General features: G+C 45.9%; 2 protein-coding genes across 2 annotated transcripts in view; one reads left to right on the forward strand and one right to left on the reverse strand.

Annotated features, from left to right (window-relative positions):
- The first annotated feature begins 1,968 nt into the window (after window positions 1–1,968).
- On the forward strand, window positions 1,969–17,017 carry eif2b5 (eukaryotic translation initiation factor 2B, subunit 5 epsilon). Its single transcript, XM_072687064.1, has 16 exons — window positions 1,969–2,171; window positions 6,024–6,148; window positions 6,403–6,588; window positions 6,759–6,936; window positions 7,942–8,022; window positions 8,106–8,183; window positions 9,402–9,714; window positions 12,387–12,532; window positions 12,683–12,827; window positions 13,325–13,426; window positions 13,801–13,908; window positions 14,177–14,267; window positions 14,778–14,901; window positions 15,000–15,125; window positions 15,834–15,944; window positions 16,441–17,017. The coding sequence occupies exons 1-16, from the start codon at window positions 2,037–2,039 to the stop codon at window positions 16,498–16,500; spliced, it is 2,109 nt and encodes a 702-aa protein (XP_072543165.1). The 5' UTR covers window positions 1,969–2,036; the 3' UTR covers window positions 16,501–17,017.
- Window positions 17,018–19,475: 2,458 nt separating this feature from the next.
- mul3 (mitochondrial E3 ubiquitin protein ligase 3) overlaps window positions 19,476–24,584 on the reverse strand; it is a 5,598-nt gene continuing 489 nt past the window's right edge. Inside the window, exons 2-5 of the mRNA XM_072687101.1 lie at window positions 22,767–22,854; window positions 22,302–22,419; window positions 21,557–21,700; window positions 19,476–20,811 (exon numbers count right to left, since the gene is read on the reverse strand). Of these exons, the coding sequence (XP_072543202.1) occupies window positions 20,466–20,811; window positions 21,557–21,700; window positions 22,302–22,419; window positions 22,767–22,854 (696 nt within the window). The 3' untranslated portion in view covers window positions 19,476–20,465. The remainder of the gene's footprint in view (window positions 20,812–21,556; window positions 21,701–22,301; window positions 22,420–22,766; window positions 22,855–24,584) is intronic.

Genomic DNA, 24,584 nt, shown 5'->3' on the forward strand with positions numbered 1-24,584 from the left:
TCGACCGCAGCCTCGAGAGGACTGTCCAGAAAGGTTGATTCCAGAACTCGGACTGAGGCTGGAGTCAGTGCATCCATAGCCACCACGCAGACGTCTAACCTGTGACGTTTCTGCAGTCTGTGATGGTTTGAGGTGTCCGGTCATCTGCTGGTGTTTTATCAAGTCCAGAGTCAGGAAGATTTAGAGCCCTTCCTGCTAGCGAGCTTTATGGAGACCTGCCCACAGTGCCAGAACTACTATTAAATGATTAGCTGCTCATGATATTACTGTGCTTGATGGTCACATGAATATATATATGATATATATATATATATATACATACACTGCTCAAAAAAATAAAGGAAACACTTTATAACTCCACAATACAACTCCAAGTAAATCAAACTTCTGTGAAATCAAACTGTCCACTTAGGAAGCAGCACTGATGGACAATCAGTTTCACATGCTGTTGTACAAATGGAATAGACAACAGGTGGAAATTACTGGCAATTAGCAAAACTCACTCAATAAAGGAGTGGTTCTGCAGGTGGGGACCACAGACCACTTCTCAGTACCTCTGCTTTCTGGCTGATGTTTTGATCACTTTTGAATGTTGGTGGTGCTTTCACACTCGTGGTGGCATGAGACCCACAAGTGGCTCAGGTAGTGCAGCTCATCCAGGATGGCACATCAATGTGGAGGCTGGAGGTGCTACCAGGAGACAGGCCAGTACACCAGGAGACATGGAGGAGGCTGTAGGAGGGCAACAACCCAGCAGCAGGACCGCTACCTCCGCCTTTGTGCAAGGAGGAACAGGAGGAGCACTGCCAGAGTCCTGCAAAATGACCTCCAGCAGGCCACAGATGTGCATGTGTCTGCACAAACGGTTAGAAACCGACTCCATGAGGATGGTATGAGGGCCCGACGTCCACAGATGGGGGTTGTGCTCACAGCCCAACACCGTGCAGGACGCTTGGCATTTGCCAGAGAACACCAGGATTGGTAAATTCGCCACTGGCGCCCTGTGCTCTTCACAGATGAAAGCAGGTTCACACTGAGCACATGTGACAGACGTGACCGAGTCTGGAGACGCCGTGGAGAGCGATCTGCTGCCTGCAACATCCTTCAGCATGACCGGTCTGCAGTGGGTCAGTAATGGTGTGGGTGGCATTTCTTTGGAGGGCCGCACAGCCCTCCATGTGCTCGCCAGAGGTAGCCTGACTGCCATTAGGTACCGAGATGAGATCCTCAGACCCCTTGTGAGACCATATGCTGGTGCGGTTGGCCCTGGGTTCCTCCTAATGCAGGACAATGCTAGACCTCATGTGGCTGGAGTGTGTCAGCAGGTCCTGCAAGATGAAGGCATTAAAGCTATGGACTGGCCCGCCCATTCCCCAGAGCTGAATCCTATTGAGCACATCTGGGACATCATGTCTCGCTCCATCCACCAACGTCACGTTGCACCACAGACTGTCCAGGAGTTGGTCCCAGGTCTGGAAGGAGATCCTCATCAGGAGCCCAGGCATTGTAGGGAGGTCATACAGGCACGTGGAGGCCACACACAATACTGAGCCTCATTCTGACTTGTTTTAGGGACATTAGATCAAAGGTGGATCAGCCTGTAGTGTGTTTTCCTCTTTCATTTTGTGTGTGACTCCAAATCCAGGCCTCCATTGGTTAATAGATTTGATTTCCATTGATGGTTTTTGTGTGATTTTGTTGTCAGTACATTCAGCTTTGAACAGAACAAAGTATTCAGTGATATTTCATTCATTCAGATCTAGGATGTGTTATTTGAGTGTTCCCTTTAATTCATGCAGATCAAACATTTTGCACATTAAAAGCTTTCCACTTGCACTGAACTTCAAATAGTCAAATAGGCAGCTAACCCTTGACCTGACTTGGGTGTAGTGTGTAGTGTGTAGGGTGTAGTGTGTAGGGTGTAGGGAGTAGGGCTCAGGGCAGCTCTGAATGAGACGCCCCCCCTCCAGGTTTCAGTCTCTCCAGGGTTCAGCAGCGTGTGTTACAGTTCACTCTGGCCGCGGTGGCTGGTGAGGATGTCGGCTAAAGCGGGCAAGCAGCGCCGGACCGGAGCGGAGCAGCAGGATGAGGAGCAGCAGCCGCTGCAGGCGGTTCTCATCGCGGACAGCTTCAACCGCAGGTTCTTCCCCATCTCCAAGGACCAGCCGAGGGTGAGCTGCGCGGTGACAGCTTGGCTTGGCTTGGCTTGGCTTAGCTTAGCTTAGCTTAGCTTAGCTTAGGTTAGCTTAGCTTAGCTTAGGTTAGCTTAGCTTAGCTTAGCTTAGCTTTTGCATACATGCTGCTTTAGGTGCGGTGGCAGATTAGCTTAGCTTAGCTTAGCTTAGCTTAGCTTAGCTTAGCTTAGCTTTTGCATACATGCTGCTTTAGGTGCGGTGGCAGATTAGCTTAGCTTAGCTTAGCTTAGCTTAGCTTAGCTTAGCTTGGCGGCAGGCTGCTTTAGCCATAGATATTAGTGGCTTTAGCAGTGTGGAAAGCCGCTAACGTTAATATAACCTGTGTAAACCTCATTTTTAAGGGTTTGGGTCACGTAAAACCTAAATATTAGACCTTTATTATCTTATAAATGTCCTTTAAATCATGTGTATGAGTGTAGTGAAGCTACAGAAACGCTGAGAGTGTGAGTCTCCCGTTGAGACCAGCTGTAAACACAAGTCTCTGAGGATCCTGGGCATGGAGCAGTTATCTGCTGCTCTGGTGGCTGATAAGGCCTCTCTTCACCCAGCAAACTGCCCCCAAAAACCCAGACAGCGCCTCTGCAGTGTCCTGTAGATCAGCTTTACTCTGCTGTAGAAGAAACGAAGCAGAGTTCAGTGGGTTTTAATTAGGGGGTGAGTAACTTAACGTGCCCCCACAGATGATTAGACTAGTGCTGCACCGATACTGAGACCGTATCGGTATCAGAGCCGATACCGCCCCTTCCACACAGTATCAGAGCCGATACCGCCCCTTCCACACAGTATCAGAGCCGATACCGCCCCTTCCGCACAGTATCAGAGCCGATACCGCCCCTTCCGCACAGTATCAGAGCCGATACCGCCCCTTCCACACAGTATCAGAGCCGATACCGCCCCTTCCACACAGTATCAGAGCCGATACCGCCGCTTCCGCACAGTATCAGAGCCGATACCGCCCCTTCCGCACAGTATCAGAGCCGATACCGCCCCTTCCGCACAGTATCAGAGCCGATACCGCCCCTTCCACACAGTATCAGAGCCGATACCGCCGCTTCCACACAGTATCAGTATCAGAGCCGATACCGCCCCTTCCACACAGTATCAGAGCCGATACCGCCCCTTCCACACAGTATCAGTATCAGAGCCGATACCGCCCCTTCCACACAGTATCAGAGCCGATACCGCCCCTTCCACACAGTATCAGAGCCGATACCGCCCCTTCCACACAGTATCAGTGCCGATACCGCCCCTTCCACACAGTATCAGAGCCGATACCGCCCCTTCCACACAGTATCAGTATCAGAGCCGATACCGCCCCTTCCACACAGTATCAGAGCCGATACCGCCCCTTCCGCACAGTATCAGAGCCGATACCGCCCCTTCCGCACAGTATCAGAGCCGATACCGCCGCTTCCGCACAGTATCAGAGCCGATACCGCCCCTTCAACACAGTATCAGTATCAGAGCCGATACCGCCCCTTCCACACAGTATCAGAGCCGATACCGCCCCTTCCACACAGTATCAGAGCCGATACCGCCCCTTCAACACAGTATCAGTATCAGAGCCGATACCGCCCCTTCCACACAATATCAGTATCAGAGCCGATACCGCCCCTTCCACACAGTATCAGTATCAGAGCCGATACCGCCCCTTCCACACAATATCAGTATCAGAGCCGATACCGCCCCTTCCACACAGTATCAGAGCCGATACCGCCCCTTCCGAACAGTATCAGAGCCGATACCGCCCCTTCCACACAGTATCAGAGCCGATACCGCCCCTTCCGAACAGTATCAGAGCCGATACCGCCCCTTCCACACAATATCAGTATCAGAGCCGATACCGCCCCTTCCACACAGTATCAGAGCCGATACCGCCCCTTCCGAACAGTATCAGAGCCGATACCGCCCCTTCCGAACAGTATCAGAGCCGATACCGCCTCTTCCACACAGTATCAGAGCCGATACCGCCCCTTCCACACAGTATCAGTATCAGAGCCGATACCGCCCCTTCCGCACAGTATCAGAGCCGATACCGCCCCTTCCGCACAGTATCAGAGCCGATACCGCCCCTTCCGCACAGTATCAGAGCCGATACCGCCCCTTCCGCACAGTATCAGAGCCGATACCGCCGCTTCCGCACAGTATCAGAGCCGATACCGCCCCTTCCACACAGTATCAGAGCCGATACCGCCCCTTCCACACAGTATCAGAGCCGATACCGCCGCTTCCACACAGTATCAGTATCAGAGCCGATACCGCCCCTTCCACACAGTATCAGAGCCGATACCGCCCCTTCAACACAGTATCAGAGCCGATACCGCCCCTTCCACACAGTATCAGAGCCGATACCGCCGCTTCCACACAGTATCAGTATCAGAGCCGATACCGCCCCTTCCACACAGTATCAGAGCCGATACCGCCCCTTCCACACAATATCAGTATCAGAGCCGATACCGCCCCTTCCGCACAGTATCAGAGCCGATACCGCCCCTTCCACACAGTATCAGAGCCGATACCGCCCCTTCCACACAGTATCAGAGCCGATACCGCCCCTTCCACACAGTATCAGTATCAGAGCCGATACCGCCCCTTCCACACAATATCAGTATCAGAGCCGATACCGCCCCTTCCACACAGTATCAGTATCAGAGCCGATACCGCCCCTTCCGCACAGTATCAGTATCAGAGCCGATACCGCCCCTTCCACACAGTATCAGTATCAGAGCCGATACCGCCCCTTCCACACAGTATCAGAGCCGATACCGCCCCTTCCACACAGTATCAGTATCAGAGCCGATACCGCCCCTTCCACACAGTATCAGTATCAGAGCCGATACCGCCCCTTCCACACAGTATCAGAGCCGATACCGCCCCTTCCGCACAGTATCAGAGCCGATACCGCCCCTTCCACACAGTATCAGTATCAGAGCCGATACCGCCCCTTCAACACAGTATCAGTATCATATTACATTACATGTTAAAATCAGCCTCGTTCCTCCTATTTCATTTCCCTTTGTTTTCAATCCGGCTCGTCATCAATAAAACCCTCTCCAGATAAATAAAAAAGTGAGAGTCTGATCCTGATTGGATGAGAAGTATAAACAGACTCCATTCTGACTCCCTATTGGTTTATAAGAGATCCATCACACCTGCACCCGTCCCGTCCCTCTCCAGCGAGCTCACAGCAGACGTCTGTAGTCTAGTATGAAGACTGTGTCCGTGGCAGAGACTCAAGAGAGCTGCAGTGAAACGTCCCGACTGAGCCCCACATTTACATTCCAATAAAGCTTATTGATCACACGCCTATGAAGTCTGACTTTCTGCAGCTTTACAGAACTTCTAGACAACGACTCCTCATATTTTCCTCCATGAAGCTCATGTTGATGCTCAGTAGAGCACAGAGACGCTCCTTTAATAGAGCTGATATTACTGAAATGCTTCATTTTCAATGGGCAGATCTGCAGCTGAAACAGGAGCCTAGTGCAGCCCAACATTTTTAACATCAACATTTTAATAGATCATACTCCTCATTATGACTTTTAGAGAAATGGGGTTTTGGGGAGGGCGGGGGGGGTAGTGCACTGTAGACCCCTGTGGCGCGGCCTAAGCTTTCAGTCTTTGTTTTCCTTCCATTACTTTTACTTTTCTACTTGAAGTGGTTCTGAAACCAGTACTTTTACACTTTTACTGGAGTAAAAAGCTTCAGTTGATTCTTCAGCTTCTATAGACGTCTTTTAAAACCTAGTATCTCCACCCACTTCTACCTGAGGAATGAATGCGAATACTTATGACGCCCTTGGCTTTATCCTCTTCATCTGTTCTCAGGCTCTGCTGCCCTTGGCTAACGTCTCCATGATCGACTACACTCTAGAGTTCCTGACGTCCACAGGAGTGCAGGAGACGTTCGTCTTCTGCTGCTGGATGTCCAACAAGATAAAGGACCACTTATTGTGAGACTGTGTTCATGCATCACTATTTAAAAGCTTTATCTTTATTATTGTCACCTTGTATCTCTGTGTTTGCTGTTTTTCACTTTTCTCCATAATGTGAATCTGGCAGTGGTTCTTTATGCTGTATCAGACTTTCACAATGATTGGACCAATAGAAATGCTCCAAAATCAACTTCCATTGAAAGGTAATTGATGTGTTAATTGGTGAGGCCCTCGCTGATTCACTGCTGGCATGTCATCATGTTGTTTTGCAGAAAGTCTAAATGGTGTCGGCCCACGTCTCCAAACACGGTCCACATCATCACCTCTGACCTCTACCGTTCCCTTGGAGACGTCCTGAGGGATGTAGACGCCAAGTCTCTGGTTCGTTCTGATTTCGTGCTGGTCTACGGAGATGTGGTGTCGAACATTGACCTGTCCCAGGCCCTGGAGGAACACAAGTAGGTGGATTTGGAGCATGGAGTAATTTTGCAGAGTCGCTGGGCAGGATGCTCTGACGAACAGTCAGATTTCTGTTTGCATGTTGGCGGATGAGAGTAGTAGTAGTAGTGCTACTAATAAATACCCACAGTGATGAATGGTTCTCTGTCGTGTGTTCTCCTCCTTTCAGACTTCGCCGCAAGCTGGAGAAGAACATCTCAGTGATGACGATGATCTTCCAGGAGTCTTCACCTGGCCACAGGACGCGCTGTGATGAAGATGATATCATCGTGGCTGCGGACAGCAAGAGCAAACGCGTACTTCACTACCAGAGGACTCAGGGCCTGAAGAAGCTGCAGTTCCCCATGGTACACACACACACACACACACACACACCTCATGTACCTGCACACAGCACTGTTAAAAAGCCTAATGTTGAGTGTTTACAAAAGTGTTTTATTTTGAGATAAATAGAACTGAAGACAATTTTGGACATTTGAAGCTCTAATAATGTCTAATAATATCCAGTATGAAGCTCTAATAGCATTAATATCCAGTATGAAGCTCTAATAACATTAATATCCAGTATGAAGTTCTAATAGCATTAATATCCAGTATGAAGCTCTAATAGCATTAATATCCAGTATGAAGCTCTAATAGCATTAATATCCAGTATGAAGCTCTAATAGGATTAATGTCCAGTATGAAGCTCTAATAACATTAATATCCAGTATGAAGCTCTAATAGCATTAATATCCAGTATGAAGCTCTAATAGCATTAATATCCAGTATGAAGTTCTAATAGCATTAATATCCAGTGTGAAGCTCTAATAACATTAATATCCAGTGTGAAGCTCTAATATCATTAATATCCAGTATGAAGCTCTAATAATGTTAATATCCAGTATGAAGCTCTAATAATGTTAATATCCAGTATGAAGCTCTAATAGCATTAATGTCCAGTATGAAGCTCTAATAGCATTAATGTCCAGTGTGAAGCTCTAATAGCATTAATATCCAGTATGAAGTTCTAATAACATTAATATCCAGTATGAAGCTTTAATAACATTAATATCCAGTATGAAGCTCTAATATCATTAATATCCAGTATGAAGCTCTAATAGCATTAATGTCCAGTGTGAAGCTCGAATAACATTAATATCCAGTATGAAGCTCTAATAGCATTAATATCCAGTATGAAGCTCTAATAACATTAATATCCAGTATGAAGTTCTAATAACATTAATATCCAGTATGAAGCTCTAATAACATTAATATCCAGTGTGAAGCTCGAATAGCATTAATATCACAGTTGTTTGTAATAGTACAGCTCTACCTGATGCAGTTAATGAATGAAGCTTTTCTGGTTTCAGAATATTTTCCACAGTGGAAGTGATGAGTTTGAAATCCGCTATGATCTTCTGGACTGTCACATCAGCATCTGTTCTCCAGAGGTGAGTGTTCAGGTGAAGTGTGTGTGTCAGCTGTGTGTCATCACCTCAGGACTGAAGGTAACGTGCTGATGGTTGTTTCCCAGGTGGCTCAGCTGTTCACTGACAACTTTGACTACCAGACCAGGAATGACTTTGTTCGTGGGATGCTCGTCAATGAGGAGGTGAGAACAGCACTGTCCAGAGCACTCCGCCAGCTTCACTTCCTGAAATGTTCAGAAGGTTAGAACAGATCAGATTTGCTGAAGGATTATCTTTATTATCCGAGACGTGAAGGACGTCTGAAGCTTCTTCAGTCTTTAACTGGAACTCTGAGGCTAATGTAGTTAATAGAGCTGAATAGTATGGAAGGGTTGGATGCAGTGCAGGACAGCAGTGTTTATACAGTACAGGTTTAGTATAGTGTGATAAATATCATGTATCATTAAAAAATGCCTTTAAATATCATGATCTAATAGTTTTACTGTCCCCCCAGCCACGGCATGATGCTAACTGCATGCCTGTCATTACTCACTGTGTGTGAAAGGGATCTAGAGTGACTTGGTGTTGCATCAGAATCTGCTCACTAAAACGAGTCAGTCTTATCTGCAGCGCTCCTGACAACACTGCAGTATTTTAAAAGGGGAATACAAATAATAATAATAGTAATAATGTTATTATTATTATTATTATTATTGTTATTTAGTAGTAGTATTAATGTGAAAGATTATGATAATAATAACCATTTACTTTACTTAATTAATTACTTAATTTAATTAATTACTATTATTAACAGTAGTAATAGTAAGAGGAATGACCATTGATAATGACCAATAAATGATATATATATATATATATATATATACTTGTAGTAATACTATTGATTATCACTAATAACAATATTAATATTACTACTAATAATAATAATAATTTTAAAAAAGCTGCACGTCACTGGGAGCACACACACACACCCAGAGCAGTGGACAGCCCCAACAGTGGTAGCTTGTCGAGCCCAAGTATCAATAGCCCGGAGCTCTAACCCCTGAGCACCACTGCCCATCATTCTTATGGTTATAAAAATTGTGTATTCTAATTTAATGCAAAGTTCAGTAACAGCTGTTCAGCAATCTCTTTCTAATGTGGTTCCTGCCCCTGTATGACTTATCTAGAACATGGACTGAAATCGGGTTCTTTGATCCTGTTTACTGCCTTCAGCTCTAAAAGTGAGTAAAGAGGTTACTGAACCTCCGCATGCTCTGAGGGGAGTGTGTGATGGTCAAACAGGCAGGATGCTAAATGGTGTATATTTAGTGTATATAGTATACAGAAGCACCCACCCCTCAGCCAGAGCTGAACCACGGCTACTCTCAGGCAGCTGTAACTGATGTCTGTGTTTCTGACAGATTTTGGGGAATCAGATCCACATGTACGTGAGTAAGGAGGGCTACGGGGCGCGCGTCTCCAACCTGCTGATGTACGACTCCGTGTCATCAGACCTCATCCGCCGCTGGGTCTACCCCATCACGCCTGAGGCCAACTTCGCGGATGCCAAGGGGCGGAGCTGTACGCACTCCCGCCACAACGTGTACCGCGAGCCAGGAGTCAGTCTGGGGCACGGCAGCCTGATGGAGGAGAATGTGCTGATTGGCTGGAACACTGTGATCGGTGCCAACTGCAGCATATCCAACACGGTCATCGGGGCCAACTGTGTCATCGGTACGACTTCCCCTGTATTCAGCCTTCAGCCCATGCTGAACTCCTCCTCTGGAGCACTGCAGTAGACCGACCCGACACCAGGTTCTGAACCCGACTAGACTAGGCATTGTTTTACACTGCAAATGAGTCATACCTTAAGTGTTGGACCCTCTAAATGGACCCACAGGGGCACCAGGTGCCCTTGCAGAGTTAACCCTTTGACCACCCTTCCCCAAACTGCCACTGCTGTCTAAACCATCAACAAACAATATAATAAATGACAGTGTTAAATTAATAACTTTCACAGATCAGTACATGGAGCTGTTTAAGAGCTTATTGGTGCTGCGGGAGTACTTTAATCACTGCTCAGCCAACCAGGGGCCAGATTTGACAAAAGTGTCAAATGTCACGTCAAGTCAGATTTATTTGTATAGCTTTTTACAACTGTTGTCGTCACAAAGCAGCTTTACATAAAAAGAAGAAAGAAGAAAATAACGTAAAAAGACATGAAGGATCAAAGACCCCCAGTGAGCCCCAACAGCGACAGTGGCAAGGAGAACCTCCCTTAGAGCTGGAGGAAGAAACCTTGGGAGGAACCAAGACTCACAAGGGGGACCCGACCCGTCCTCCTCTGATCAGAACTATTGATAAATTATTGATATTGAATTATTAATAAAAATTACCAAACCAGATACAACAGATTAATAGTTAATAGTGGTGATATTAATAGTGGCAGATTAAGAGTTAGAGTCCATTTAGGTTTAACATGGTCATTAAACAGGTAGCAGTGGTAAAGGGGTGTGCAGCTGGTCTGGTAGATACAGTGGGGAGAACAAGTATTTGATACACTGCTGATTTTTCAGGTTTTCCCACTTGCAAAGCATGTAGAAGACTGTAATTTTTATCATAGGTACTCTTCAACTGTGAGTGATGGAATCTAAAACAAAAATCCAGAAAAATACATTGTATGATTTTTAAATAATTAATTTCCATTTTATTGTGGGAAATAAGTATTTGATCATCTATCAACCAGTAAGAATTTTGGCTCTCACAGACATGTTACTTCTTCTTTAAGAAGCCCTCCTGTTCTCCACTCATTACCTGTATTAACTGCACCTGTTTGAACTCGTTACCTGTATAAAAGACACCTGTCCACACACTCAATCAGTCAGACTCCAGCATCTCCACAATGCCCAAGACCAGAGAGCTTTGTAAGGACATCAGGGATAAAATTGTAGACCTGCACAAGGCTGGGATGGGCTACAGGACAATAGGCAAGCAGCTTGGTGAGAAGGCAACAACTGTTGGTGCAATTATTAGAAAATGGAAGAAATGCAAAATAACGGATAATCTCCCTCGGTCTGGGGCGCCATGCAAGATCTCACCTCGTGGAGCATCAATGATCTTGAGGAAGGTGAGGAATGAGCCCAGAATTACACGGCAGGACCTGGTCAATGACCTGAATAGAGCTGGGACCACAGTCTCAAAGAAAACAATCAGTAACACTCTACGCCGTCAAGGATTAAAATCCTGCAGTGCACGCAAGGTGCCCTTCCTCAAGCCAACGCATGTCAAAGCCCGTCTGAAGTTTGCAAATGACCATCTGAATGATCCAGAGGAGGAATGGGAGAAGGTCATGTGGTCTGATGGGACAAAAATAGAACTTTTTGGTTTAAACTCCACTCGTCATGTTTGGAGGAAGAAGAATGATGAGTACAACCCCAAGAACACCATCCCAACCGTGAAGCATGGCGGTGGAAACATCATTCTTTGGGGATGCTTTTCTGCAAAGGGGACAGGACGACTGCACCATATTGTGGGAAGGATGGATGGGGCCATGTATCGTGAGATTTTGGCCAACAACCTCCTTCCCTCAGTAAGAGCACTGAAGATGGGTCGTGGCTGGGTCTTCCAGCATGATAACGACCCAAAACACACAGCCAGGGCAACTAAAGAGTGGCTCCGTAGGAAACATCTTAAGGTCCTGGAGTGGCCTAGCCAGTCTCCAGACCTGAATCCAATAGAAAATCTTTGGAGGGAGCTTAAAGTCTGTGTGGCCCAGTGACAGCCACGAAACCTGAAGGCTCTGGAGGAGATCTGTATGGAGGAGTGGGCCAAAATCCCTGCTGCAGTGTGTGCAAACCTTGTCAAGAACTACAGGAAACGTCTCATCTCTGTAATTGCAAACAAAGGTTTCTGTACCAAATATTAAGTTTCTTTTTCTGGTGTATCAAATACTTATTTCCCACAATAAAATGGAAATTAATTATTTAAAAATCATACAATGTATTTTTCTGGATTTTTGTTTTAGATTCCATCACTCACAGTTGAAGAGTACCTATGATAAAAATTACAGTCTTCTACATGCTTTGCAAGTGGGAAAACCTGAAAAATCAGCAGTGTATCAAATACTTGTTCTCCCCACTGTATGTTGAGTTTAGGAGGGCAGTGGGATCATCATTATAAGAGCAGAGCATCATGAATCTGACCCAGACTTCCTTTACGGACATTCTTGGGGAGATGTTGGAGAATGAGGCCCCCTGTCCTTAAGTAACAGCTTTCTGGCTCCACAGGTCTCGTATTTTCCCCTGAACCTCTAAGCTTGCTTGTGTTAGACAGTCGGAAGTGAGGTCTCTCAGAAGCTCCGTATCTGAACACTCATTCTCTCTGATGGACTCTTCTTTGTTTCCTAGGAGACGGAGTGGTGTTGGACCGAGCGTACATATGGAACAACGTCCACATCGGCAGCAGAGTGACGGTTCGGCAGTCTCTGATCTGTGATGGCGTGGAAGTGAAAGACGGCGTCACACTGAATGAGCAGTGCGTGCTCGCTTACAACGTAAGAACCTTCAACAGGACTTTCACTCATTGGCCACTTTATTAGAAACACCTACCTTGTCCGTCCACTTGCTGGCCACTTTATTAGAAACGCCTACCTTCTACTGTAATCACATGACTAATCAATGACTAAACCTGACCTGATCTGCAGGTGGTAGTGGGGCCCAGCATTTCTCTCCCGGAGGGCACAGTCGTTTCCATGCACCACCCAGATGAGGAAGATGAGGAGGATGATGATGAGTTTTTGAGTGACGATAATGATGTGGCTCTTAATAAAGAGAAGAGCAAACAGAAAGGTAAACCATCACTGAATAAGTACACACACACACACACACACACACATATATATCTCTGCAGTGAGAGAGTTCTCAGCTCCAGATCTCATCAGAACGGATAAAGCAGGTGAACATAAATCCAGTAAAAAGGAGAAACAAGAGCTTCTCATTCTGAAGAAAGAAAGTAGTGAGATCTTGTCGGTGAGCTAGTCTGAAGAACAGAGCTCGGTTCCTCCAGGGTTCTCCTGGACGTCCCCCAGTCCAGCCAGCACAGCGTGGAGGATGTGTTCAACTCCATCAGCAGCAGCAGCAGCAGCAGCAGCAGCAGCAGCTCACCTGATTTACCATCATTAAGCCCTGATTTACCACCAAACCAGGTGTTGATCTGAGGAGAACTCTAAATAACACTAGACCCCATGAGAGAGGAGAACTTTGGAGATGTTCTAATGATGAACACAGTGATGGAGAACCTCCACCACTTTCTGTAATTTCATCTATTTATCCATATTCATTTCTAGCATTTAGCCCAGCAGAGGTGGGCTCTGAGGGACGAGGCTACCTGTGGAAAACCAGCAGCCTGGATGATACAGAGGAGGAGGAGTTGGTACAGTGCATTTGGGGTAAAACACCACACACACACACACACGCAGCAAACACACGCAGCAAACACTCATTTCTATCTAGTTCCATCCTGATTCATAACTGATTGAAACCTTATTAATAATCAGTTTAAACCTGATACACACTTCATATATAAGTGATCCATGATCGTGAACTGATCCTGATGGTGAACTGATACATACCTGGCCCACAACATTTTTAATACAGTGTGTATGTGTGTGTATATACTAATGTATACATGATTTGTAAATGATCTTGTAATTGATTCAGCTCCTGGGTTTCTTATTCATCTCTTTCTGAGTAGTGGTCAGGTGGGATGGGTCAGTTGAAACACTGGGCTGAGGTTCTGATGACTGTTCTGCTGTGTTTGTAGGGTTGGTGCTGAAGCCTGACCCTGACACAGACACTGACACCGATACCAGCGATGGGTCACAGGACTCTGGGAGCCGCTCAGTGTCACCAGAACTGGATGATGTCAGAGGTACAGAAACGTCAGATTTACCTGGGAACGTTTACACAGTGACCCCAATGAGCCAAAACATTAAGACCACTCACAGATTGGATGCTAGCCACAGACGTCTTGTAGAAAGAGCTGTTTTGGTGGCTTGAGGAGGAACAGCAGCACATTAGGCATTACGTCACAATGTTTTGGCTCATTGTTGTAAAAGCACTGTAAACCTGTAAACTGTAGAATCAGGGCTGTGACGATCTACTGAGCAAATCTAACCTTCTGATCTTCTCTGTTCCAGTGTTTCAGAACGAGGTGCTGGGCACTCTGCAGAGGGGCCTGGAGGAGAACATCAGCTGTGACAATCTGGTCCTGGAGATTAACTCACTGAAGTACGTCAGATATCATCACCACTCAGACATCCTCAGACATCTTTCAGACACTGTTCCTGCGGTCACCACAAGCTTGTAAATGAACCTGTAGAAGGCGCTGTCTGCTAAAATCATGCAGTCATTTTATATCAGCTATTATTTTACAGTTATTGTGATCTCAGTTTCTTACATCAAAGAGCTGAGATGACAGAACTGAAGTAGATTTGTGGGGACATAACAAGTGCTCTCCAGCTGCAGGTTTGAACCATTCTCAGCATAGGTGGTGAATTACCTAACTATATAACTGAATCCACTGTACTGAGTATAAGGTGTGCAGATATTTAGCATGCCATGACATTAAATGCAGACAGTGCATTCATTTTCTGAGCCAATATGAACTATGAATCATGAATGCATATCACAAAGCATAAAGGACAAATGTACATTGACCATGCAGATGTGGTGCATCTCTGTGGTGTATCTCTGTCCCTATTCTCTGTAAATTTCTAAGCGTATGTGTTTTAATGGCAGGTACGCGTATAACATCACACTGAAGGAGGTCATGCAGAATCTCACTCGAGTGGTGCTGGAGTTCCCCTTCCAGCAGAACGGAGTTCAGATTGGCCCGGCGCAGTACTCCGCCCTGCTGCTCCCGGTGAGTTCACGCCTCGCAAGGCTTTAATCGGCCTAAAATGTCACACGCAAAAGCATATGAAGCATATGGAATCTATGTAAAACTGCTTTTCTGTGCAGCTGCTGAAGAAATGGGCTCCGGTCTTCAAAAACTATGTGAAGCGTGAGCAGGATCACATGGACTGCCTCGCCTCTCTGGAGGAAGTGTTCCTGGAGCACGATTCGCAGTGGCCTGCACTGGTCAAGGTCAGTGGCTCAGTGGTCTTATGTGCTACCGAATCCCGAGCCATGCCGCTTTGGCATCAGCACCCGGACAATAGGCCGCGCTCTCTCCCCTCATCACTCTTAAAGCAGTGTTGGCCGGGGCAGGCATCTGTTAGCTGGTCTAGTGGAGCAGGGGACCCGGGGCTTTCCTCTGAGCATGTCGGCTGCCCAGCAATGCTGCATCAGGGGCATCAGTTTAATAAAGGGGTGGTGGCTGGCTGCACATGTATCAGAGGAGACAGTGTTAATGGGTGCCCACTAAATGGTTGCCCACTCATCCAACTCAACCTGCTGGAAGACTGACCACTGAGGTCCCCTTTTACCTGCGTCAGACCAGCTACCACCCACCAGTCCGGCCACCAGGACCGCTGCACACCCTTCTGCCACTGCTACCTGTCTAATGACCATGTTAAACCTAAATGGACTCTTAACTATCTGCCACTGTTAATATCATCACTATTACCCATCATTACTCTCATCACTCTGGCCATCACTGCCATGACTATATTCATTATTCTACACCATGATTATTATATTATGATTATGAATATGTTGCACACCCGAGCAGTTCAACAGGGTAGGTGGTTTTGTGACTTAATTTATAATAGTTTATAATAATATATAAATGTATAGACACATCTGGGTGGCGGTGACCTCTGGGTATGAGTCTGTTCTCTGCTGGGGCTGCAGGTTCTGATGACTGTGTACGAGCTGGAGATCCTGGAGGAGGACGCCATCATGCGCTGGTTCTCTCAGAAGACCACCACGGACAAGAGTCGGCAGCTGCGCAAAAACCCGGGGGTGAGTAAGGGTAAAGCTGTATTCTCAACACCCACAGGATTACAGGGTCTAGATTTGTGAACCACCCGCTAGCGCTCACGGTCACCTGCTGGAGAACGGTCAGTTCTTGAAGATGATGACGGTGATGAAGCAGGAAAAACGAACAAGCGTATGAATCTGAGACACTTTGACAAGAACCAGACTGTGATGATCTAGATAATGACTGGATCAGAACATCTCCAGAACATCAGGCAGGTCTTGTGGGGTGTTCCTGAGGTATGCAGTGGTCAATACTTACCAAAAAGTGATCTAGTCAAGTCCATGCCTCAATTGGTCAGATCTGTTGTGGTGGCACAAGTGGGACCTACTCAATATTTGGCAGATGGTACTAATGTTATGGCTGATGAGTGTTAAGGGTTAAAGGAAAGCGGTTGTAAAATGGTTGTAAAACCATGATCTGGACGCTTTAAACCCAGGCAGATCATTCTTTATGTATTTGGCTTTTTTGATGTTGCAGCTGCTGAAGTTCATCCAGTGGCTGGAGGAGGCAGAGGAGTCTTCAGAAGAAGACGAGTGAAGGTCAGCGTCTTCACGAGGATTTCAGGCTTTCAGACACAGCTACACTAAACACAGTGGACCTGATTAACTCGTGGGAACCCATCTCAGCCCTCAGCTCAGACCTGGCTGGTTCTCCAAGGCTGGTTTATTATAAAATAAAATCAAATAAACAAAATCAGAACATGCATGTAAGAACATCCTGTCTAGCAGATGATCATGGAACTCTATGATGCCCTGTAGATACTGGATCTCATCTGCTCTGGTGTTGCTGTGTCTGTCTGCTTCGTCCTACACGTCATCCTCACCTGGGAGACCCTGATTGACCTCTGAAAGTAACGGACCCTCAGTAACGGACCCGATTGGACTATTTGGTTGTTTTTCAGGCTTCATTTGAGCAGCATACTGTGGACCGGCTCTGTGAGGTTGACTTTTTGACCTGTGCTGAGTTGCAGATGTGTAGAGTATAGTGATGATCCTGCAGTTTTGCTGCTTCCTGGCTGTAACACATATTTAAAGGCTGAATTTAAACACAGAAACCTTGTTTGTTATTCCTGACACCCGGTTTAAAAACTGAAGCCCTCCAGTTGATGGTGCATCTTGAAGGTAGGAGGAACGTCTGTAGAACTACAAGCTCTTCAGAGCAAATATCTGAATCCTGGCTGTTTTCCCCCTGTTAGCTGGATAAAGCTATGGATAAATGCTATGAATAAAGCAGTTTATCTTTTGTTAGATTTTTAGTCAGTTAATTTGCACAAGTTAAAATAACAAGAATGTCAAATATGTAGTGCTGGTAGAGGCTAAAATAAAACATAGGCTTATATAAATCCTCCAAAATAATCTTACTATTTCAAAATATTCAAAAAAAAAAATAAAAAAATATATATATATATAGTCTGCTTATGCACCTATATAAACTCCTAAGAAGGGCTGGGCTATATGCTAAAAATACTATATCACAATATTTATAGACATTTTACAGATACAATAAGCACTAATACCTTCGATATGCTTAAAAAAAAAAAAAAAAAATCTGTGTATCACGAAAACAAAATGTATCACTACACAATAAAGGTCATGTTTCCCAGCTCTACTCTTAAGCAATATTAGCAATATTAGTCCCGCAGTGGGGAAATTCTCTGTCACAGCAGAAAGAGATAGCAAGACACTCAGTTACAATAAATGAAGATAAATAATTTACACTATAAACACAATATAAATAAGAATTAAAAAAGCAATAACTATTATTTACAGGTAATTGCAAATGACTCTTAATTGCACATGTGTGGGTGTGTTGGGGGGGGGGGGGTATTGCACATAGTAGTTTTGCATTGAGGGATCTCTCTTCCTGAACGTGTGTGTAGTTTAAGTGTGTGTCTGTGTGTGTGTGTAGTTTAAGTGTGTGTGTAGTGTAAGTGTGTGTGTGTATGTGGTCCGCTGGGAGCAGTGCTGGTTGTGTAGTCTGACGGCAGCAGGAAGGAAGGACCTGCGATACCCCTCCTTCACACACTTGGGGTGAAGCAGCCTATCGCTAAAGGAGCTGCCCAGTGCTGCCAGAGTCTCATGCATGGGGTGGGAGCTGTTCTCCAGCATGGATGCCAGCTTGGCTGTCATCCTCCTGTCTCCCACCACCTGCACTGGGTCTAAGAAGCACCCCAGAGCCGGACAGAGCCGGCCCTCTTTATGAGTTTGTCCAGTCTCTTCTTATCTGCCGTCGAGATGCTACTGCCCCAGCAGACCACTCCATAAAAGATGGCAGATGCCACCACTGTGTCGAAGAACGTCCTCAGGAGAGCTCCCTGCACTCCAAAGGACCTCAATCTCCTCAGCAGGTAGAGTCTGCTCTGGCCTTTCTTGTAGAGTGCAGCAGTGTTGACTGACCAGTCCAGTTTGTTGTTCAGATGAACACCCAGGTATTTATGAGAGTCCACACTCTCGATGTTCATACCCCGGATGTTCACTGATGGAGGGGGGTGTCTGCACCTGCGGAAATCCACCACCAGTTCTTTGGTTTTTCCAGCGTTTATCTGCAGATGGTTCTGCAGACACCAGTCCACAAAGTCCTGAATAAGTTCTCTGTACTCGCTGTCCTCCTCATTGGATATGAGGCCGACGATCGCTGAGTCATCAGAGAACTTCTGGAGGTGACAGGTCGGTGAGCTGTACATGAAGTCAGCAGTGTACAGGGTGAAGAGGAACGGTGCCAAGACCGTTCCCTGAGGGGCTCCTGTGCTGCTGACCACCAAGTCAGAGACACAGTCCCGTGCCCTCACATACTGTGGTCGGTTGGTGAGGTGGTCCAGTATCCAGTTTGACAGGTGACTGTCCACTCCACAATGTCCCAACTGGTCCTTTAGGAGCCCTGGCTGAATGGTGTTAAAAGCACTGGAGAAATCAAAGAAGGTAATGACCAACCCTCCTTATTATACCCATAGATTCTTCATGCTAAGTCTTTGCAGAACTTGCACACCTCAGATGTATGAGCCACCAGAAACCAAGACCGCCATGATCTCTCTGGAACTGTTCCTCCAACACTGAAGATCATCAGATCACACCCCAGGACCCAGGACCCCCATACTCCGCTGAATAGAGCTCCACCCATAGCAGAGCAAAGGACTGGAGGCACCCTTCCCTGCACACGTTAGTGCTTTCCCTGCTCTCGACACACCTGATTCAACTAATCAGCTGATTAACCAGCCCTGTCAGAGCTGCGGAGGGTCCAGTAAAAAGTGCAGAGCAGTGTGCTTCCAGGACCAGGGCTGAGAAACACTGCCGGCTGAATATCACCAGCGGCTGCTCTGTAGAAACTGATCTAGACGCACGGGAGGATGAAAACTCTGATGCTCTTAGGCTGGAGTGTTGCTTAAGCAGATACAGCGCAGCGTTTCCACCGTGTATCAGTACAGAACCATTTACTCAGACGGTCCAGACACCCTCTGATTTACAGGAATGGAGATTAGAACACAAATCAAAAGGCAAAATCTTTGATTATGTCAGTTTATTGTCACAAAAACTTACAAAAATGAGGTAATGATTAGTTATTTAAATCCCTTTATATAACAAATGAATTAATTGAACTGATATTTCAGCCAAATCTTTATTCTGACTAATTTCCCATTTTAATAGACTAGATGAGTAATCAGAATCCTGCAGGTCGCCTCCCCATTACCCCACTGTAGTCAATTATCCAAGTAAAATCTACACCTATTAGGCTCCATCCTCTACCTTACAGCAGCAGCAGTGGGCCATGAGCACAATGAAGCTAGATCACGGTTACACTGGTTACAGTGTGTACGGGGTGGGCGATACGGCAAAATTAACATCGCAATGTTGTGAAGATATTTATATGGGATATAAGACCCAGAAAACAGACCCAGTCATTTTTAATATACAAGTGTTGTGAAACTAAACTAAACTGAACTGAACTGAAACCTTTTAAAAGTGAGTGTTTTTAGGGGGGAGGCGGGGTTTGGGACATCACAGAAACAATGAATTTGAAGCTTTTTTGATGAGGCACAGCCAATCAAAACAAGGCTCATTTCCACTGGAAAATTAATTATGATTCATAAACCCATACAGGTGTTTTAAGTTTGGGGTCAGGGGGAAAAATAAAAGGCAATCAATACGGCAATAATTATCCAATAACAACCAGAAATGTAATCAACTGTGGCTGTAACTTAGTCTGAAAATGTAATAATGCACTACAGGGTTTGATCAATAATGTATCACCATATTTACCATAGTTGTAATCTTTCATCTTTCAGATTAATCATTAATATCTTAGTATAGGTGAGTTTTATTACTATTTTTAACTGAATTAAAGGCAACATTTCTGGGATTCTTACATCATTAGTAAATGATTACAATATTAATTGCTACCATGAATCAGATGTTCAGTGTTTTGGAATTAATCACCGCTGCCTCATTGCCCACCCTACCGTCCCAACAGCCCTGTTATCCGTACATCCAGGGGTTCTATAGAAGCTGCTATCTGCTCTTACTGTCCTTATGAAGCGCACCGTAGACGAACGCAGCGAGCAGCGTGGACCCTGTGATTCCAAACAGTGCGGTCAGCCCCTTCCACATTCCGGCTGTGTTCTCATGTCTCCGGATGAAGCTCCGGTGGTCTCCAGGGAGGAGGATGAAGGTGCGTCCATCCCGCGGCGGCTGGAGCCTCATTGACCCACTAGGCTCCAGGACCACCTCCCCAAAACCCGTCAGAACTGTCCCGACGCGGAGCAGCTCCTCTCGCTCCTCACGCGCCGTCAGCTTCTCTCCGCTCACAGCCTGCACCACCGTCTCCAGCAACCCCTCCTCCGCCTTCCGAAAACGCCTGCAATGGAATTTTGTCACTACACAGATTCCTATAAACGCTTCTCAGGATCAGGGATTACTAAACCACCCCGTCACACAAGTCTTCATGGTGAACAGTGCAGTAATTTTGGAGCAAATAAACAAATCAGCATTCACACCAGCCGCTCAGCCAATCAGATTAAACACTATATGTTCAAAAGTTTGTGGACACCCCTTCTAATAAATGCATTCAGCTACTTTAAGCTGCAACCATTGCTGACACAGATGTGCAAATGCACACACAGCTTGTCTAGTCCCTGTAGAGAAGAAGTACTGCCAATAGAATAGGACTCTCTGGAGCAGATTAACATGACCATCACCTATTGGCTCCATGCTGCCTAATGCCAGGCGTGGACTAGAGGGGTATAAAGCCCCCCAGCATTGTGTTCTCTGGAATGATGGTGGAGGAGCTCCATCCAGTACTTTTGGGATGAGGTGCGGTGGCGATCATCCGACATCATGCTTTTTCCGAATCAACTCCTCACAGCCATGTTCCTCCACACTATAGTAGAAAGCCTGGACAGTAGAGACAGTTACTCCACCACAGCAGGAGAAACTCTTTTAATAACCTTGATTTCAGAAGAAATAATGAATGAGCAGGTGTCCCAATACTTTTGTCCATATAGTGTACCTTCAGCTACTACTACGTTTATTTGCTGTGAGGGTGCTTTAGCTGTTGGGGTATAAACTACGTCAACTCTTCAACTCATCACACACACACTTACCTGTGCACCTGCTCCAGGTAATCCCCTTTCGATTCTAGTGGGGACTCGACCCTCACAGACAACGCATCCATGTAGGAGCCTTGTTGCACCAGCTGGAACGGCACGGCCTTGCTCGACTCCTTGGCGTTCATTGTTTTGGAGACCCTGTGTGGGAAAACCAGAGCCTTCATTCACTAAAGATCTGAGCACTGATCTGAGATCAGTTCTCATGAGTTTAGAGAAGCTCCTCATAATTCTAATGCTTATGGTAACGGTAATAATAAGAATTATAATTCTCCGTTTAGCTTACTATATGTCCTCATGTGTAGTCTAAGTATATGTATATATGATCACTCTGTGAACAACTGTACTGTACTGAACTACAGCAGCAGGAGGTTTCAGTATTGCACATTCAGTTCTCGAACCGGAATCACACTTCTCCATTACTTCAGCCTCTGCCAGGGCTCGTATTGTCTGGAATTACAGAACTACAGAGTGCTCCTATATGGGCAGAGTCAGAGGTGGTCATAATGTTCTGATATGTGTATATTGCTATTACATTCTATACATTTTACCTAATACATTCTACATTCAAATATTTGACATCTTTGCTTTGTCTTTAAATTAATATGATATATATTCTTATTGATTTGATTAGATTTCATTGAATCTGACCTAAGAACCTCCTGCTAACATCAGTGCTTGTTCCATCTAATGGGAAATAGCTGTGAGAGAGTGAACGCTGTAGTGTAGTGTATTCACTGACCATGACCCTAAATAGTTCAGCACTTTCCAGTGCTCCTGGGTGGTGACCTTTTGTACAACCCCAAACAGCCGCGGCACGTACTGACTAGCCAACGGCTCGCCAACTGGCTGGACCACACCTGCACAAGAGACACAGCACATCAGTCTCACCTTCATACACTGAACATTAACGTGGCCCATCACATTTACTCAGTTTCCCCCAAAAGCAGCCGATCACCCAAGACCCACCCAATACTCAGTGTGTGAAGCTGGCGTCTGTAGTTCTCCACTGGAGCTGTGAGCCACATCAACGTCATTTATATCTACAGGTTGTACAGTAATGAGCTCCTCCACACCGCTGGAGGAGGGTGTGATGATTCAGGCATGCTATCAGCTCCAAGCGAAGTGCATCGATACAGAAGCAAACTTCACACAACAAATATTTACTGATTATAAACGGAATAATAAGGGCTTCAAGATACGCTACCTTCCACAGCTACGTAATGCAGTCTTTTCTCTGACGAGGCGTTCAGTATTTTCAGCAGGTGCTGATTCACCTGGAAGCTGGGGATCTCCTGGTGGAGAATTAGGACACCCGGTTAAGAAGAACATGAGAGAAAAGAGGAAACTGTGAGGAGAATAAACATCTGGTTAATGTTGAGGCTGGTGGAGAAGCCTCAACATTACTGTTATGTTTACGGCATTTAGCCATAGTCTTCTCCAGAGCTTCACTGTTTACTGAAGAATAGCCTGAATTAGGGATGCACCGATCCACCTTTTTCTGTTCTGATACAGATACCGATACCGATACATGAACTTTGTGTATCGGCCGATTCCCGATACCGATCCGATACCACTGCTGAATTAATAAGCCATACACCTGACCATCTGGGAGAGACTTATGGCATCAGGATTGACGTAATCATCACTTTGCTAACTTTATCAAACAAACTATAACAAATGAACACAGATATTAATGAACCCAGTTTCTGTTTATTGGTCACTAAAATATAACAACTCTGCAGGACCTCGGCACAGTGCCGTCTGGGCTCAGGACTTTTATTCTGAAATTGGAAGTCTGTGAGACTAAAGAGGAGCGAGCAGCCCCTCCCTTCTCGGTTCTCCTTATATGGAAGGCAAGCTGGATTACTGGGTTATGAAGCCTAGAATACAGGCGGTGTGAGGATCGGGTTCCGATTCCGGATGAATTGGTCTTGTGAATCAGACTAATTATCCGATACCAGATCCAGCTAATTTTGTTAGTATCGGGCCGATCGTGCATCCCTAGTTTGAATAGATGAGAATTCAGTCGGTACAGAGACCTTAATACTCTACTCTTCACCCAAGTACTTTCGGAAGAGGAGGGTCTGAACACTTCTCGAGGGGCTCGCATTCTCCAAAGGCTGGGAGAGGGAGGGATCACTTTATTAGGAACACTATGCTAATGCTGCAGCCTCAGCTTTCTGTTCTTGGCTGATAGAAGTGGAACCTGACATGGTCTTCTGCTGCTGAAGCTCATCCACCTCAAGGTTGGATGTGTTGTCTTCTCTTTGACTGAGGCTATGCCACAAAAGGTTCTGCTACCCCACGCTTTAGCTGGTCTGCCAGCATGACTAGCCTGACCAGGCTACTTAACCTTTAATACCAAGGGTTGGAGTAACTGTTGTTGGAGTAACTGTCTCTACTGTCCAGAGAAGAAGACTTTCTACTAGATTTTTGATGGAGCATTGTTGTGAGGATTTGATTGCATTCAGTAATAAGAGCATAAGTGAGGTCAGGATGTTGGATGATGATCACCACCACCTCACCTCATCATCCCCAACTCATCCCATTCAAAAGTACTGGATGGAGCTCCTCCACCATCACTCCAGAGAACACAGTTCCTCCACTGCTCCACAGCTCAATGCTGGGGGGCTTTATATACACCCCTCTAGTCCACGCCTGGCATTAGGCAGCATGGAGCCAATAGGGTCATGATGCAAGACTACAGAGCTGGGAAATGGTACTGATACATGGAACCCTAAATGCTAACAGTGTATTAAGGGCTGAGTTGGATGCGCTCTGCTCTTATCATGCAGCTCAAACTGGTCAAACTGGTTTAGCTATAGCTACCAACTTACCTCTTGACCTGCTTGAGGTAGATCTTCATTTAAGGTAGACGGTTATACTGGTCTACCAGCATGACCAAGGTGACTAGTCGACCATCCTGGCCCCGCCTGTCCAGCACTATGACTGAACCTGAACTGGTCAATCAGCTTTACCAAACCAGTATGACCAGCGTCAAGTTGGTCATGCTGATGGGTCA

This window comes from Salminus brasiliensis, chromosome 9 (genome assembly GCF_030463535.1).
Source record: "Salminus brasiliensis chromosome 9, fSalBra1.hap2, whole genome shotgun sequence".
Classification (NCBI taxonomy): domain Eukaryota; kingdom Metazoa; phylum Chordata; class Actinopteri; order Characiformes; family Bryconidae; genus Salminus; species Salminus brasiliensis.

Bases quoted from the DNA above. Each gene is read 5' to 3' on its own strand.
- eif2b5 (XM_072687064.1), top strand. From the start codon at position 2,037: ATGTCGGCTAAAGCGGGCAAGCAGCGCCGGACCGGAGCGGAGCAGCAG. The intron at 12,828-13,324 runs GTAAACCATCAC...ATTCATTTCTAG, and splicing joins AGAGAAGAGCAAACAGAAAG to CATTTAGCCCAGCAGAGGTG. The intron at 13,909-14,176 runs GTACAGAAACGT...TCTCTGTTCCAG, and splicing joins AGAACTGGATGATGTCAGAG to TGTTTCAGAACGAGGTGCTG.